General features: G+C 45.2%; 2 protein-coding genes across 2 annotated transcripts; one reads left to right on the top strand and one right to left on the bottom strand.

Moving 5' to 3' along the window:
- Positions 1-1,435: 1,435 nt before the first annotated feature.
- Positions 1,436-5,194, bottom strand: Pmar_PMAR017471 (sphingosine kinase, putative; the record flags this gene model as incomplete). Its single annotated transcript, XM_002784741.1, has 11 exons — positions 1,436-1,452; positions 1,533-1,610; positions 2,091-2,180; positions 2,454-2,570; positions 2,625-2,704; positions 2,749-2,850; positions 3,371-3,457; positions 3,658-3,738; positions 3,803-3,862; positions 4,229-4,323; positions 5,117-5,194. The coding sequence occupies 11 exons, from the start codon at positions 5,192-5,194 to the stop codon at positions 1,436-1,438; spliced, it is 885 nt and encodes a 294-aa protein (XP_002784787.1).
- Positions 5,195-11,370: 6,176 nt separating this feature from the next.
- Positions 11,371-14,361, top strand: Pmar_PMAR017470 (glycerophosphoryl diester phosphodiesterase, putative; the record flags this gene model as incomplete). The annotated part of the gene is made up of 10 exons (XM_002784740.1): positions 11,371-11,612; positions 11,677-11,867; positions 12,122-12,183; positions 12,231-12,476; positions 12,687-12,881; positions 12,923-13,137; positions 13,349-13,490; positions 13,899-14,023; positions 14,077-14,218; positions 14,275-14,361. The coding sequence occupies 10 exons, from the start codon at positions 11,371-11,373 to the stop codon at positions 14,359-14,361; spliced, it is 1,647 nt and encodes a 548-aa protein (XP_002784786.1).
- Between the last annotated feature and the right edge of the window lie 1,771 nt (positions 14,362-16,132).

Below are 16,132 nucleotides of genomic sequence, written 5' to 3'. Positions count from 1 at the left end.
TATGGCGAAGAACATCCAGGAAAATGAGAATTCCGAAAACGCATCAACTCATTGAGGAAAGTCTAATTCACTCGATTCATATCTCCACCACCTGATGGGCCTTGTTCTCAGGAGCCATGATAATTACAACAATATTGTTTTCCTACTAGCTAAATACAGTATATAACGAAGGCTCAGACAGCACTGACTGAGCCTGCAGCTATACCTCTATACTGGCTATTACTCGCCTGGTCGAAGGGGTGCTGCGCAAGAAGAAGGAGTATATAGCAAGACTAAGTAGCTAGCTAAAGGTCAGGCTATGTACCAAGTATTGTGTGCAGATGTCTCCGGAAAAAGTCTACAGAACAACAGTCAAATCACAGTAGTGACTGTATCAGGCACTGTGGGGAAAATACGCACATGGTCGACCACATGTGTTGGTGATGACACTATGAAATTCTGCGAAAAAATTTGGGAATTTCTTGCAAGTTTCTCTACACTTCTACCCGAAATCGTATGTAAACGTGAGGAATCTCCTGAGCTCAACTGAGGATAGCGAACATATATTCTTCCAACTCTGGTATCAATCATTAATCACACTACTACAGTCAGTACTCTATCACTACACTTCCCTATATGATAACCACCGACAACCAGAACAATTGGACCCAACCAACGATCGAGTACGACTCCTCAAAGACCCATCTAGCTTTGATAAATAGCGTTCCCCAGGAGAAAACGATGTTACTAATGTGATCACATTTACATGAGAAACTGATTGACCAATGTGGAAAATTTAAAACATTATAGTTTCCTATATGATCCCCTGCGACTTTCTCTCGGAAAACACTCCTTATAGTGATAACAACTGCAACACAATTGACAAATATAAAGAGACGATTCATAATACACTCAGGCAATAGATGTCAACAGAAAGGTTCGTTACTCAACACATCAGTTTAGCAGCTCCTTCTAAACACGTCAAGAGTATCCCATCAGGACCCTCCGTAGGTTGCCTGGGATCTAAAGCAGTTGCACGCATGCACAAAGATACGCGCCCAGTAGTATTCTCACCCAACTCTGATTCTCCCATACCACCGACTGTCACCTCTCCTGTATCGTTTCGAATATATACCTATGAAGTCACAACCCCTTGAGGCCAACTCACTCAACGCTCATATGGTTAAACTTAATACAACTCGCTAGTGATTATTTCCGCTGAAATTTTCCAAATTTCAACGACGTCATACAGGAATTCCTTCAACATTTTCGATCACATAAGCTCTCTAACCATCTAATAGCAATCAGGAGGTTTTCTAATACAACTACATCATCACAAAGCCGGAACGTCTCCAGGACCAACATTAGCACTATGACGAGCCTCCCACATTCTCATAACCACTGAACCGAGTCACATTTCAATTCAGAATCTCTACTGAAGTATGCGTGATTCGATTCACCCGTAAATCTGAACTAACAATAATAAAAAATAATATAAAATCAAATATAAGTTAACCATTATCATGCAAAATCTGACGAGTAAAACGAGTTACCTTCGAACAGGTATACGTCTCGATCCACGGTAGAGCCAGATGTGTGCCACTCCTCATTGCCAACAATGTTTTGACCGCCTAAAAGCGATAAGTCGGGCATGTCGGTAAAAATGCCGCCACCAGGGTTCGAACCCGAGACTTACCTGCCACCTACTACAACTCCTTATCACACAAACAGACAATACACCATCGTCACATCGCGCATTTGGATCCACAATAAAATCTCCTGAGAGCAGTATACAGGAACCTATAATGTTCCCGGCTAGGAACACATTGCTCAATCAGTTTCCCATGTAAATGTCATCATCACATTATTAACATCATTTTCCCCATTGTTATCAAACTCTGGGGAGACGTTATTTCTCAAAGCTAGACGGGTCCATGACAATACAGTGGAGTTTCACAACCCGCTTTACGCGAAGTGGCGGAGTAAAACTCGGTGAAAAACGCGATACTCGCGGCCTTTAGTAGTCGTAGAATATGTTTTACACTAGTGTTTTTCATATCACTAGGGTGGTGAAACTCCATTATACCAAGCACCCCCTCCTCCCACCCTACCTGCGGCATGACTAACGTTGGTGACTGTGAGGCTCATTATTGGTCCCCTTATTGTCGTTAGCCAAGTCTTGGGCTCGGGCAACCCTAAGCCTGAGTAGAGAGAATTCCCATGCAAGGTTAAAACTAAAACTTTCTCCGACTGATAATTCCCATCAATGATCACTTCATTGAATTTTCACCCTAGTGATATGAAAAACACTAGTAAAAAGATACATTTCACGACTACTGCATATTTCTTTTTCACATAGTATTACGCCACTTCACGTAAAACGGGTCGTGAAACTCCATCATATCAGCGCCCTAATATGACGGACATCCACCACTGTTGAGCAACTAAGCTTCAATGAAGTGTTCCCATCTCACCAGAAAGCTCCTTGGGAATAGGTTCCTTGCAGTAGAGCACTATATGTCCAGCTTTGCCGTCCATACGAAGAACGCTAACCAAAGCCGCGATTGCTCTACCCACTTGCCGAGGAAAACCTGGAAAAATGACAACCGTGGGAATAGAACCCGCGTGGCCAATCAATCACCCACGTCCAAGTGCTCGTCGTGTTATCATCTCCACATCAGCTATGAACCCCCAACAGGTCATCGTGAGATCAACTACACCGCATCTACCAAAAAATTACTAACTTTAACTTTTATATACGCATCCAACCCTTGGTCTTCGCTAACTCTGCTCTCCTCATCAGCCGCCGTTTCTGTACCATCGTCCGGAGCAATCGAAGACTCTCTCACTGCATGATACAAATCCAGAGGCCTACAGTGTGGGAGTAGTGGGAATATATATAATCGCTTTCCTCAGCTGCTGAGCTCAGGAGTTTCCTATACAGTGTTGGAGTAGGAATATATGTAATCGCTTTCCTTAGCTGCTGAGCTCAGGAGTTTCCTATACAGTGTTGGAGTAGGAATATATGTAATCGCCTTCCTCAGCTGCTGAGCTCAGGAGTTTCCTATACAGTGTTGGAGTAGGAATATATGTAATCGCCTTCCTCAGCTGCTGAGCTCAGGAGTTTCCTATACAGTGTGGGAGTAGGAATATATGTAATCGCTTTCCTCAGCTGCTGAGCTCAGCAGTTTCCCCACCATTATAGAAGTTTACATATGAATTCGGGTGAAAGTGCTCGGGAACCAACAAGAAATCCCCAAAATTTCCTCAATATTGTCATATTGCCACCTACACATGTAGTTGACCATGTGCATATTTTCCCATGTAATGGAATATGCGAGGATCGAACCCTAGACCTTCAGGAGAGAATCCCTCCCCTCTACCCACCCACCTATCCTGTCCGGTATAAATCGCGTCTAACATTCTCTTGCATGCCAAGTATGCATTCGGCATTCCCAAACTATTCGCCAGGCCGTCGCTGCAAACAACAAGTCAAATGAATTCACAATCATCGTAAAAAATGCGCAGAAATTTCCGCAAAAATTTCTGGAGGTAAAAATTTCTCCTCCTGAACAATACGACTACCGCGAGCATTTCTCTCTACACGGCGACAACAAATCATAGCGAGATTCCTAGCGGAGCGAAGCATGAAATTTTCGAGAGGCCGTCCCATAGTACTTGGTTCCCGCCGGGACTATTGCAAACGGGAGCCTTGAAAGAAGCAACTCAAGTGTGGAAAGAGTTTTAGACGAACTGTACCTGAACGGAAAATTTGGTATGCACGCATGCACATGATGATAGTAATAATAGTAATCAGTATTACAGTCCCTGAAGTAGCTCATGTAACAAACAGTCTCCTCCTATTACAGCGACAGCCGAGTATCTGAGAACCATTTGCAGTACACTTCACACAGCCGATCTATCTCATTAATATCTAATCATAAATATATCATATATATTCATATAAACTCAGGGATGTTATTATCGAGGTTTCACCAGTCTTACGTGAAGTGGCGTAATACCCCATGTGAAAAACCCGATATTCGCCATGATATGCAGTAGTCGTGAAATGTGTTTTTCACTAGTGTTTTTCATATCACTCCACTCCAATGTTCGATCGATACAATACCTATATATAGTTCTAATTCGAGTTATTGCACACCACATAGTAATTGTCATTATATTTATATTATTTAAAAGCCATACCACTCGCCCCACGAAAAGCCATGTCGCATCTCACTGAGCTCACCGATCAATATCGAGGTCAGCCCCCACATCGTAAGCATGCCCAGCATGTTCAGTGAAAACAACCTCATACGGCACTTCACTCCGATCGAGCATCACCTGAAAGGAATCCCACGTGTAAATTTTCGAGCGATTTTCGACGAGTAATTTGTTCCGATCATCTCCAAAGGCAGCAGCTCGTTCATATTTTCAAACTTTCTCCGTAATCGTCACAGAATCACCAAGGAAATTTTCCAACATTTTTCTTTCTGCGGTCAATGACTTTGAGAAAATAAATTCCCCGACTGCCAAACCATACAATTCGAGACGGTCATCAAAGTAATAATGCCCTAGTGAAAACTGCATAACTATAAAGATATTAACTACAGTGCGTGCCAATTCGATCTGCAAATGCGAGAGAAAATTGTGATTGTTTTCCGAGACTATTGTTCTCCGCATAAACAAATGTAAATATTGCTATGAACATGTGATGGGATAATGATATACTTTCGAGACTATGATAGCGACAAGTTGTTCACTATCATTAATCCCGGAATAGAAAAGACGCACATTCTTCACATTTGCATAGCATCAAATCCGCATGCACTTACAGGAAGCAGCAACTACCTCAGCTGAAAAATGCAAATACGAACGGCTCTCACTTGAAAAAAAATACTTTTTCCTTTCAAATGAAAATATTAACTTTATTCGGGCCGCGATTTTTATCAATTTTATTATAAATTAGATCAACTCTACATTCTCCTCCTCCCCCGTAATACCTTCACCACTTTAGTGAACACTTTCCGTCCGAGTCCTCCACCAGAAACGGGATTACAAATCACCAGGAGTCGAAAATCCTGAGGTCACTATTATTATCCGAGGCGGTGGCGGCCGTAGGAATCGAACCCGATACCTTTGGTAAGGTCCTTGGTGTTTTCCCATCAGAAGATTTCTCAGGAACGTAAGCCGCGGCGAGCTCGTACGGCGACATTCTCTGAAAATATGAGCACATCATATTTCCGCTTACGCCCAGAATGCGGGACGAGCACGCAAAGATTCTAACATTGATAATGATGGTGACACACGAGTAATTACTCCGCTATAGAAATCCAAGAAAAATCACATTCGCATCAACCAAAGTGAATTTAGGAAATTTAACAGGAAAATCTGAGCGACTATATATAGAGAACATACACGAATACCTCCAAGCTGAACTTTGACGAGCTCACTTCTGAACTCAACCTATGAACACTGTAATTTCCAAGAATGGATTTACAATAGATCTGTGTGCCGACCCCGGGTAGTACCTTGGCATGCTGTACAGTTTTCCGAGGGTACAATAGTATAATACTCACCGCCACGACGAGGATGAAGGAGACGCCAAAGCATGCCCACATGACTGGGTCCTTCAGATTTATATATTCCATAATCACAAATATTACAATCCGTCTTCTCCCCGATCGAACACTTCGGGAGAGCCAATATGAATTTATACTAACAACAAGGAATCCAATCGTCTCTCCAATGAACAACAACAAACACGAGCAGTGGTAGAAACGGATCAGATAAACTTTGTGGATACTCAGCGCACTAGCCATCTTCCTGAAGTATTGTCATATCAATAACAAACGTGTTACTTACAAACTTCAACTGCCACACTTGCGGCCAATAGGTGTTCTAATACTACACCTTTTCAATCTCAATGAAAAACTCCTTTCACTTGTCGAAAATCAAATTTCATTCATCTAATTTGTTCTTTCGATTGTTGAATTTGAGATTGAAAAGGTGTAGAACAGACAGTGATGACATCTCAAGACGATATGACGATCGCCTATCACACGAACGGAATGCCCACGCAAGGACTTGTATCGCGGAAATGCCAATGTTAGGTGATACCGTGGATTACATCCACTGAAAAGGCCATCTCAAAACTGAAAATCGGAGTGACAGAGAATCGATCCCGAGTAGAGTGGGGACGATACGCTCCGCCAAGAAGTAGGGTCCGACCGTAGGCTGAAGGTCAAGATTTTCACGGGTCTGTAGACGCTATAGATTACCATGTATCTGTACGTATATACACTCGTAAGTATTCGCTTATGTGCGTGTTAGTTGTCACTCGCCACGAAAATGGTGGGTAGATTGTTCGGCAACAAATGAGGTTCAATCTCCCAGTCGTGGTTGACGCGTATCAGCTTAATAGCCTTATCCCCAGCGAGTACTCTCGCTTTCCTCTGTTACAAACTGAGTTCTTCAGTGGACTGTCTACCATCGGAATGTTCTTGCAAGAAGTCTTCGGTACAGTGTAACCGCATCAGTGATGGAGCCGTCGCCGATGTACATCATTTACTATTACTACCTCATACTCATAGTTTTCATTCAAGGAAACCCATAGACGCTGAGGTTGGGAGAGGCATACATGAAACTGGTGCCCGCAAACTGAAGATTCACTGCGAGTGTTTCCCTTCCAAGAAATCGTAGTGTATTTCTCTACGACGTAACTCTCACTTACGATGTCAACTTCAAATAGGAAATGTAACTGTCGTGTTCGTGTAGGGGGCGTTCGTTTTCGACAACCTCGACAAACTGTCAAATGCGATACACGACCGTAATAGTGACAACTTGTCAAGCATCCTAGAGCGTTATTTCGACACTACTACTTGTCAAGTTGGCAAAAACAACTAGGATCAAGGCGGTCGTGATCTGGACAACTTGATAAAAACGTTGTTTATCAGATATTAACGTAGTTTGTGTCAACCACATGTTGTCGAAAGTCCAGTTCGCTTTCATTATTGACAAGGGAATGACATAATTGAGGCGATGACTAACTTCGACAACTTGTCAATTCCAGAGGATGCTATTTGAAGATACTCGATTTTAATATTTATTTATAATCTATTTGAAGATACTCGATGGATTTTGCGCCACTGTTCATTGATATCTATGTATTACTGGGTATTGCGTATACATTCAATGTATACGCAATGTCATTGAATCTTCTCTACTACATTTGATTTCATCTCGGAATTTGCTCTTGGTTGCTTTTTCATTGTGGTAGGGCTAATTTTTGATGATAGTTGGCTGCCCTTAGGAGAGGTTCATTATTCATGACTGAATAACTCTGAGTCATGACGACTCTGAGTATATAACTTCAACTTCGAACTCCACAATGTGTGTATAGAATAGTTGAAAGGGACTCCAAATCTATACAGACTAGTAGTGAGTAAGAGTTCTACTAGTCAAATTCTTGTTCGTTGCGAACAAGAAAGTTTTCCATGTAACACTGTGAGTGTTTACATGAATAGGGTATCGAAACACACGTCAATGTTCAGTAGATCAGTAGTGCATGCACGACAGTAGACGCAGAGCCGTGAGCCTCAATCGCCTTGAGGGCACTATATGTGGCAGGCTAATTATATTTAAATTGCGAGACGTAGTAGTAATGATACATTGATACCGATGGAGAATATGACAAGAGAGGAGTTAAAATTTTTGTATAATAACCGCCAGTGAGAACGTCTGGCCGTCGATGTTGGAAGTTGAGGCTGCATTAGTAGAAGTATTGGAAGAGTGAGGCCCGTACTCGAAGGGAGAATTATCTGGTAGCCGGTTGATTCTGCCCATCTCTTGTAGGTACTCTAGAAGAGTAATTTCATTTTTTTCAAATCTATGGAGTACTGCCAGACGTTGATTCTCCCTCGCTGTAGCTCTTCGTCTCTGCGGCAGATGTGTGGATCTGAGGTTGACACGGACCTTCTCGTGGAAGGCAATGAGCTTGTCAACGAAGATATTGATGTTGGGATGTTGACGGGAAGGGACATGAGATCCCAGTGAAGTATGTAAGGCTTCGGTCGCGTTGTTGGTAGTACCAACTTGGTACGATGTGCTTCACCGGGTCTTGCGGCCCAATGTACAGGAGGATATGTGGAACCTAGTATTGTGAATACCCAGTTGATATATCCAGAAGTATACGCAATATACCCGAACTTTCGGGTGTCGGGTTACTAAGGGAAAGGTGATTGGATCGAATCCTTGTTAGAGTCCTATATTTGGGAGGGGAGGTGATGACTGTTGATAAGACTCACCGTTAGTGATTGGGGAATGGTGTAGTGGTTTGAGTAGTGCGCTTTACAGGAGAGTGTCGTAGGTTCAATTCTTGGCAGTGGCATTGCCAATGCTGCATTGGTGGAGGTGGGAGCCGATGACTTCACTCTGGACCCCTGCGGGGTTCAGAGTCGGTAGCTGGAAGTAGTAGACGGTGAGTGAGCTCGTGAGTCACGAGTCGTGACCGGAAGTGGAGTCAGAGCACACTGGCCCAGTGTCACTGGGCCGCCGCCGAAAACAGCTACCGCCCCAACCGTGCGTATTCCACCCCGGATTGCAGTGGCAGAACACCCATCATGCACACCCGTATCTTGGCCTCCGACGCCACATTACGGATAATGCGAGCGCACAAGAATCAGGACGCAGTACGCAAGATACGGGACGCTCCAGGATACGTGAGAAACGGCGAGCTATGGAACGCTGTACATTCGGATTCAGCATTTAGTTCATTCACTCTCCAATCAAGTGCTCTGTTGAACAGAGTCTGTTCTTTGCAGTTGTTGCACTTTGTCTTTGTAGTTATTTGGCCGTTGTATCCCTTGAAGCTGAGCATCAACCTCAGTATCCACGGCAGTACCATTGACATTATCGTTTACACCAATGGGACTACTACTAGAGGTCCGACTACTACTGGGCCATCTATTATTTCTCTTGCTCAGATTCCTTGTGGCCTCCAATCCACTGGGCCGCCGAGGCAGGCGAAAGGCATCGGACAAATAATGCTGCCGAGGCTCTTCAAAGTTCGCTTGAGGATCACTTTCGAGTATGATTTTATTCAAGAGTTTCAAATCAATACAGAAGTCTCGAGCTCTCTAAATCGAATTAAAGTGGGAGCACCCACCCCGTATTGTCTGACCAAAAAGACAACTTAAGTGAAGGTGGAGACCAACCAGACCAACTGCTGCGAATGATGAGCTGGACGTGTCGGAGGTATTGCGGGCCTTATAGATAACAGGCAACCGTTTCTCCTTCAGGTGTCTGGCTAGAATCGACTCGTCACTGCAGTAACAGATTCGGGCTCTGATCCATCCACCGCTAGAGAACGTTTCCCTGAGGAACACCGACATCACGGCGTAGGGGGGAGGGTGGCGCTAAGTCGTACTGTCACCATCCAACAATCCAGGTACACTCGCAGGCCCGTGTTCAGCGCGGAACTCTGGCTATCGCGTCATATCGACGCAGCGTTGGGTCAGGCGCTACAGACCCGCCTGGAGGAGGAGAGGTGATCACACATAACTCAATCGTCGTCGTGCCAGTATTAACCATCAGCCCCGGAACCACTAGCACGGTATGATACTGCGTCGCCGTGAGAGGGTAAATTATCGCTTGATGCATCTACGTGGCAAGAAGCAGAGTGAAGAATGAAGATTTTCCATCAGAGCTGTCTTTATGCATGTTAGTTCAAACATGTAGCCCATTGTGTTCGAGTGTTCAATGGCTTCACTCGCTTTTCCTGCGTCGTGGATTCGATACTACCAGCCTTTTTTGACCTCTGATGCCAGGTCGTCCGGTCAGGAGTGAGGAATCTAAGGGAAAATCAAGTGACGCCTTTGCGAGTCGTGATTATTGGTACCGTTTCGTCAGGAGTTCGCGGGCATTCAATCTGCGTTCAATCTATCAGTAACTCGAGCACTACGGAGTTCGTAGTACGAACCCTGTAGCCGGGGCACAGGAAGGGTTCTGACACCTCTAGCAGTGGTTTCTGATGATAGAGGGGTATGTGGAAAGTAGAAATGGAGTCGCATTCCGTCTAGCTCATAGCCTAGGGTAAGTCACGAACACTACTGCCGAGCTCGAATAGAAGTCCAAACGCAGTAACTCGAGCACTACGAGTCCACAACTCGGAGTTGCGAGATTGGCTAGAAACGCGAAATTAGTGGCCCAAAAAAGGGATTGGCCGGGCGCGCTAAGTTAGTGGCCAGGATCGATAGACGCCAATTCGCTCCTGATGGGTTTGGATTGACCTCTCCGCTGTCGACTCTCGAGTAAAGTGGCATTTCGCCAAGCATATTGGCATAACCCAAGTGAAACACTATTTTCGTGCATTAGCTTGGCTAATATCTTGCATTCGTGGAGCTGGACAGTGAAAATATCACTGTGAAATGTTGTCGAAAGTAGGAAAATTTCGATGATGAATTTGAAATTTGAAAATTTGAAATGATTGTCAGATTAGTATTCCGACAAGCTGCAGTAAATTTCGGAATGACAATCACGAGAGCTCCCAGTTACGCAAGGAATTTGCTTGTGGGAGTGGACGTAGGATCTCCCTTTGCAGCGTAGTCAGAGCTCGACACCACACCTTCTGAAGAGACATTTCGCTCGCCTAACCTTCGGGCATCAATTTAGCGAATACACCGGCGAATTATGTGGTAACATCGAGCCGTGAATCACGGACGGTCCGTGACGGACCGTGGTGGCTTTCCGCGGGACTTCCCCGGAATCGATGTTCTTGTGAGCGAAGTTGGTTTCGTTAGACATCAAAGGGTCATGTTTGTGAGATTGGAATTCCTAGTTGAATCGCTTAACTGGTATTCTTATATATGGTGAATTTTATTTGTGCATAGATTTTCTCGCGCATATCAAATCCCTATCCACTGGCATAGCGGACCCATTCGTCGAACATATTTCTGGATTATGTACTCCTCTGGCATAGCGGCCCCATTCGCCGAATAGGTTTCCGAAGGTTATACTCCACTGGCATAGCGGCCCCATTCGCCAAATTAATTCTCACGTGTTACTGTAAGATCAGTTTATCTGGACGGGTCCTCACATATACCCTAACAACTTAAACTCCGCAGGCACACGTATCGTCACGATACGACAACACGATACCATCGTGGGAATTGATTCTATCCAGGCATATCTTGAGCCGTCTCGCCGGGAAGCATTTGATTGTATCATGTTTTGGCATATCTGCCCCACATCGGCGGAACCGGTCTAACTAGCAGTGAAATATCAGGGCATATCTCAAGCCCTCCCACCCGGAATACTTGACTGTATCCCATTTTGGCATATCTGCCCCACTTGATACTCGAAAAACCCTTAGCCATTCTTCTTCGCCCGTCCATGTCCGAGTCCCGTCCCTCGTCCCCCCACGACAGTTGGTCCTCCATCTCCGACACCGTCTCTGACAGGAAGAAAGTCACCTTTGAGGAGGGAGAGCTTGGGGGTCTCGATGGAGACGAGAGGACATCGTCTCAAGCTGGAGAGGAGGAGGAGGAGGAGGCCATCAGTCGCTGCCATATCTTTATTGAGAACCCGGGGGAATGCGTGGAGATGATGGATGATGACGGAGTTGTCGGCAACGAGTAAGTAGACGTTAAAGACGGCCACTTTCGGAGAACTAGAGCTATTCAACGCCGTGGGTGTCAGATACTTCATCCGTGTGATGCTATTCGATAGCGCTAATGCTGATCAGCCTCGAAGTGTGGTCATAAGGAACGATGAAGTCGATGGTCAACGACAGACTCCGTCCACTGGGTGCCTCGACTTCTCAGAGAGCGCAGCGATTGAGCTCGTTAAGGGCCACGACTCGAAAGAATCGTCAGAGAGAATCATTGGCCGTAAGTTTCACTCATGAGGGGTTTGGAGCGAGCATACCTCATAGAATGAACGCGATGTCTTCTAGGCGTCCCCTGTCTCACTTTAGTGCGATTTGCATAACCTTTACGCGATGCGATTCCTTTATTTAAATCCCCTTCGCTCAATGAACGACGCTCGCCTACAGAACCCATAGATCTCGACTTTCGTGTTCCCTGTCTTGTGGCCATGATGAGTGCGACGCTTGATGAGAAAAGCCATTGCGGTCATCGTACAGGCACTATGATTGGAATCGAGGACTTATCGGAGATACAACTTTGCAGCTCCACAAACCTCCTCGTGAGTACCAGGATGCCGTTCACCGTTGGACATTCTGACGGCCACAGGTACGGGAGTTGTACGATCCCACTTCTCTACGCAAGGTCGGCACCATTGATCTTCACTTCGTCATCGTCACACAAATGTCTGAATACTATCGAGACTCCCTCAGTGGACCATTAAAGAGTGACCGCACTGGTTGTGATGTGACGATCATTGGTCATCGCGGCATCGGCAGTGATGAGCAGGGATCCAGGATTAGAGAGAACACACTACTCGCATTCAATCAGGCGGCCAAATATGGTGCCAACGCTGTAAGAAAGTGCTGTTCCTTTTCTCATACTCTGATCGGAGGACTGAACTAGAACTTAGTGTGGAGGTCCTCTCCTTTGCGAATGACTGTTAGTGAATATCAGTATGAGGCTCGGATTCTTCCCCGCGCTTATAAGACGGGCGGCTCGCTAGCTAGCTGGGAGTTATATTCGACGCCTCGCATATGAATCCGTGAGTACCAGTTGATCCAGGTTGAGTTCGACGTATTCCTGACGTCGGACAAGCAACCCATGGTTTATCACGATCTCCAAATCACGGCTACCTACGGCCAGTCAGTGACACTGCCTATCACAGCTCTGTCGAGGGAAGGCCTAACTACGATGGACGAGAGCTCGAGAAGCCGAAAGGAGCGCCGCCAACAGCAGCACTCTCGGGCAGCACGAGGGGTGATTATGAGTTACATAGATCCACCCTATCGGATACTCAGAGCCTCGGATCTGAGAATCATCCGAAGACCAGCCGCCGAGCGACAGCCTTCGTTACTTATAACCGTTGCGAGAGTTCTCTCGGGCTGTTACGTGGGGGCTCGTCCAATGAACTCGATAAGCGCCCGGGCGTTGCCAACATGCACGATGGGTTGCCGACGCTGCGCTGTGTGCTAGAGGGGACACCGTCCACCTTGGGAGCTCTAGTAGAAATCAAGTGAGCTCGGCGTGCCATTCTTAGGCTCATGCTTGGGTCAATGTAAGATACCCAACAACCGAAACAGTGAGAAGATTTCCGTCGAGGTCGTGTCACAGTCGCAATACTGTTGTTGAGGTTATTCTCCAGGACATAGTGAACTTTGGAATTCTACGAGAGAGAATGTTCGTGATACCAGACTGATTTCCTCGTTATAACAACAACTCGGCAGGTTCATGTTCTCATCGTTCGACCCCGAGCTCTGTGTGACGCTCAGACAGAAGCAGAGTCGCTTCCCTGTTATATTCAACGTTTGGTTTGGGTACGAGAACGAGCATGATAATACTGAGGTTGACTTCACTGATGTCCGCAATGTGAGAGCTTATTCGGCCTTTCATAACAAATCAAAACAGTTGCACCCACTATATACATACTGAAATTGTTATCTTACTGAATTCACCTTTAGAGACTCACTGACAAAATATCGATACAGAAATTAAACTCCGCTATGAGGATTTCACGCCGAGCTGAGATACACTTACGAGAGCTGATAGTTCGATTGCTTGTCCGAAGCTCCTGATGTGATTGAGTGTTCTTATCATTTGCATTCGAACTCACGAAGGAGGAATGTGCGAGACACGATGCTATTCGAGAGCCCCACGCTTGAAATAGATCTGCGAGGTATCCCTACTCGGAATTCATACTTCAGAGGTATGATGAACAATGTATCAATATATCTCACTGATCCTTCCATTGAAGTCAGTCTCCAATCAGTCGCGTAGGTGAACCCTTACGCTGCGATCGAGTTCTGCGTTGCAACGAGACTGACCGGAATTTGTGGTGAGGCTAGCTGGATCATGAAGAACGATGAATGGGCGAGAGAGTGTAAACAGAGAGGTTTGTCGCTGTAGGAAATACGGATGTGCCAGGAATCGAACCGAGGAGCTTATACTTCTGTAGGTATACTTATGGCGAGGAGAACAGCACAGTCGAAGGCGTTGATACACAGATAAGACGCTTAGGAGTTGATGGCTGCATTGTTGATAATATTAATCGCTTCAAATCGATCAAGGATTCGTCAGAGGTCGAGGAAAAGGTTCTGGTAAGTTCTTACGTGCACTCGCTGAGAATCGATTCCACACTTCCGTGCCTCCTCAGTTAACATTGGCGAAAGCGAGAAAGAAATGGGCAGTGACTAAGCGACAATCCATGGCGTACTTCCCCGTGATGCATGATGAAAATTAATGTCGATCATTGGTGGTCTCATTAAAACGACTTGTGCATTGTTGAGTATCATAGTTAGAGGACGTGCTGTTATATCATATTTCCTCAGAACTCGACACCTTAACAGTGATACCATCGGTCGGTTTCCCCTATAGTGTGAGGTTGTTGATATTAACCAATCGCACTAGACACCGATCAAAGCTTGTTTTAATGATAATGACGATCAGAATGGCTTCCTATGTGTGTGAGCCTTGAGCTACGATAGAGCATATAGTTGTTGACAAGTTGAATACCACGCTCAGCAGCAAGGAAACCTGCATTCTGATACGCAGTATGAAATGGAGTAATATGTTACAAGATGTAGAGAAAGAAAGAGGCTTTTCTCACTAACTTCGTCCGCTTGGTAAACTGCTTGTCATTTACTGGGTGGTGTATACAACAAGTTTCCACTTGAGAGCGAGAGTGCATACGGGATTTTAATTGTTGTGCTGATATGGAACATATTACGTTAACTGGCAACAGTTAACGTAATATGTTCCCGTATCAGCACATTGTATATTTCTGGTCCGATGCCAGAGGGTCATAGTTAAAGTCGCAGCACACGGCTTTTTGAGTAGCTGATGATCACTACTATCAGACCTGCGCTCGGAGGTCTAAATAGACCCAAGCACTAGAATCGATGGTGCCTCGAAAGATTGCCCCTCGGACTGGCTACCAGGAAAAACGAAGATCCTGGTCTGAAAGACATCACCAGATATATATTCGGCTATGGCGCGACTGTTTTGAGCGGGAAAACAGCAGATTTCTCAATTCTATGATAAAAGGGAGAAATCTGCCGTCTGCATGATAGAATTTCTATCTCGGATCACCTCATACGTGACTTGAGTTCGCATGTTACTGCTCAACTGTGCTGCTGCTGCTGGTTGAATGTCCTTGTGGAGTGTTCTATAGACCTCTCAAGAGTTTGAATATTGCTCCTAGGATCGAGTTTTACATGTGAAATCCAATCCTGTTGAAACTGAACATACAGTTCAGTTCTCAGGGGGCAAATTGTGCAATGCACATGCGTGCATTTCTCGTCACGTGACGCGAACCCGGACCGCGCGGTTAATCTTCGTGAGGTTTAGGTCCTCAAATAGAGAAATAATGTATTGAGAAATGATGTTAATAGTCCATCAATGGGTCCACGCATGGTATGCAATAAGCACTATTGAGACAATGCCAGGTTCGAATCCCGGTGAGGCCCCATTTCGTGCATTTTTCATTGTGGTTGAAGACAGGAATAATTCCCGAGTGTCACCGAATTTCACCGATGTCAGCTAATAAAAAAGAGGTGCAAGTGCATGTAAACGGTAGAAAACGGCGCCGCGCGAAGCGCGGCGTTAAGAATCTTGTAATTGTTGTGGTGTGGTGGTAAGTGCATGGGTCCAGCATGCTAATGAGCCAGGTTCGATCCTCGGATGGCTCATAGTTTTTTGTATTTGTTCATTAAAGTCTTATAACGTACTTTCTCTTGCGTCTTGTGTTTATCAAGTAGTGTTAGTCTTTGAATACAACGCGGGGACCAGAACTCGAGACACGACTACACCTTTTCCCGTGCAAGTTTGACAAGTGAGCAGACAAGAATGACAATGTTACTATCAAGAGTGACAATGAAAATCCAAGTTTGTCACTTTTCTATTTTGTAGCAACCAAGTTTGACAGTGAGAATTCATGTTTGACACTGGCAGAATATATCACAATCAAGAATGACAATATCCCACACGAGTTTGACAATACGCACACAAGTTTG

This window comes from Perkinsus marinus, assembly GCF_000006405.1.
Source record: "Perkinsus marinus ATCC 50983 genomic scaffold scf_1104296934654, whole genome shotgun sequence".
NCBI classification, from domain to species: Eukaryota; Perkinsozoa; order Perkinsida; family Perkinsidae; genus Perkinsus; species Perkinsus marinus.
Note: the sequence above shows the minus strand (reverse complement) of the source record. Positions and strands in the feature narration are given on the sequence as shown.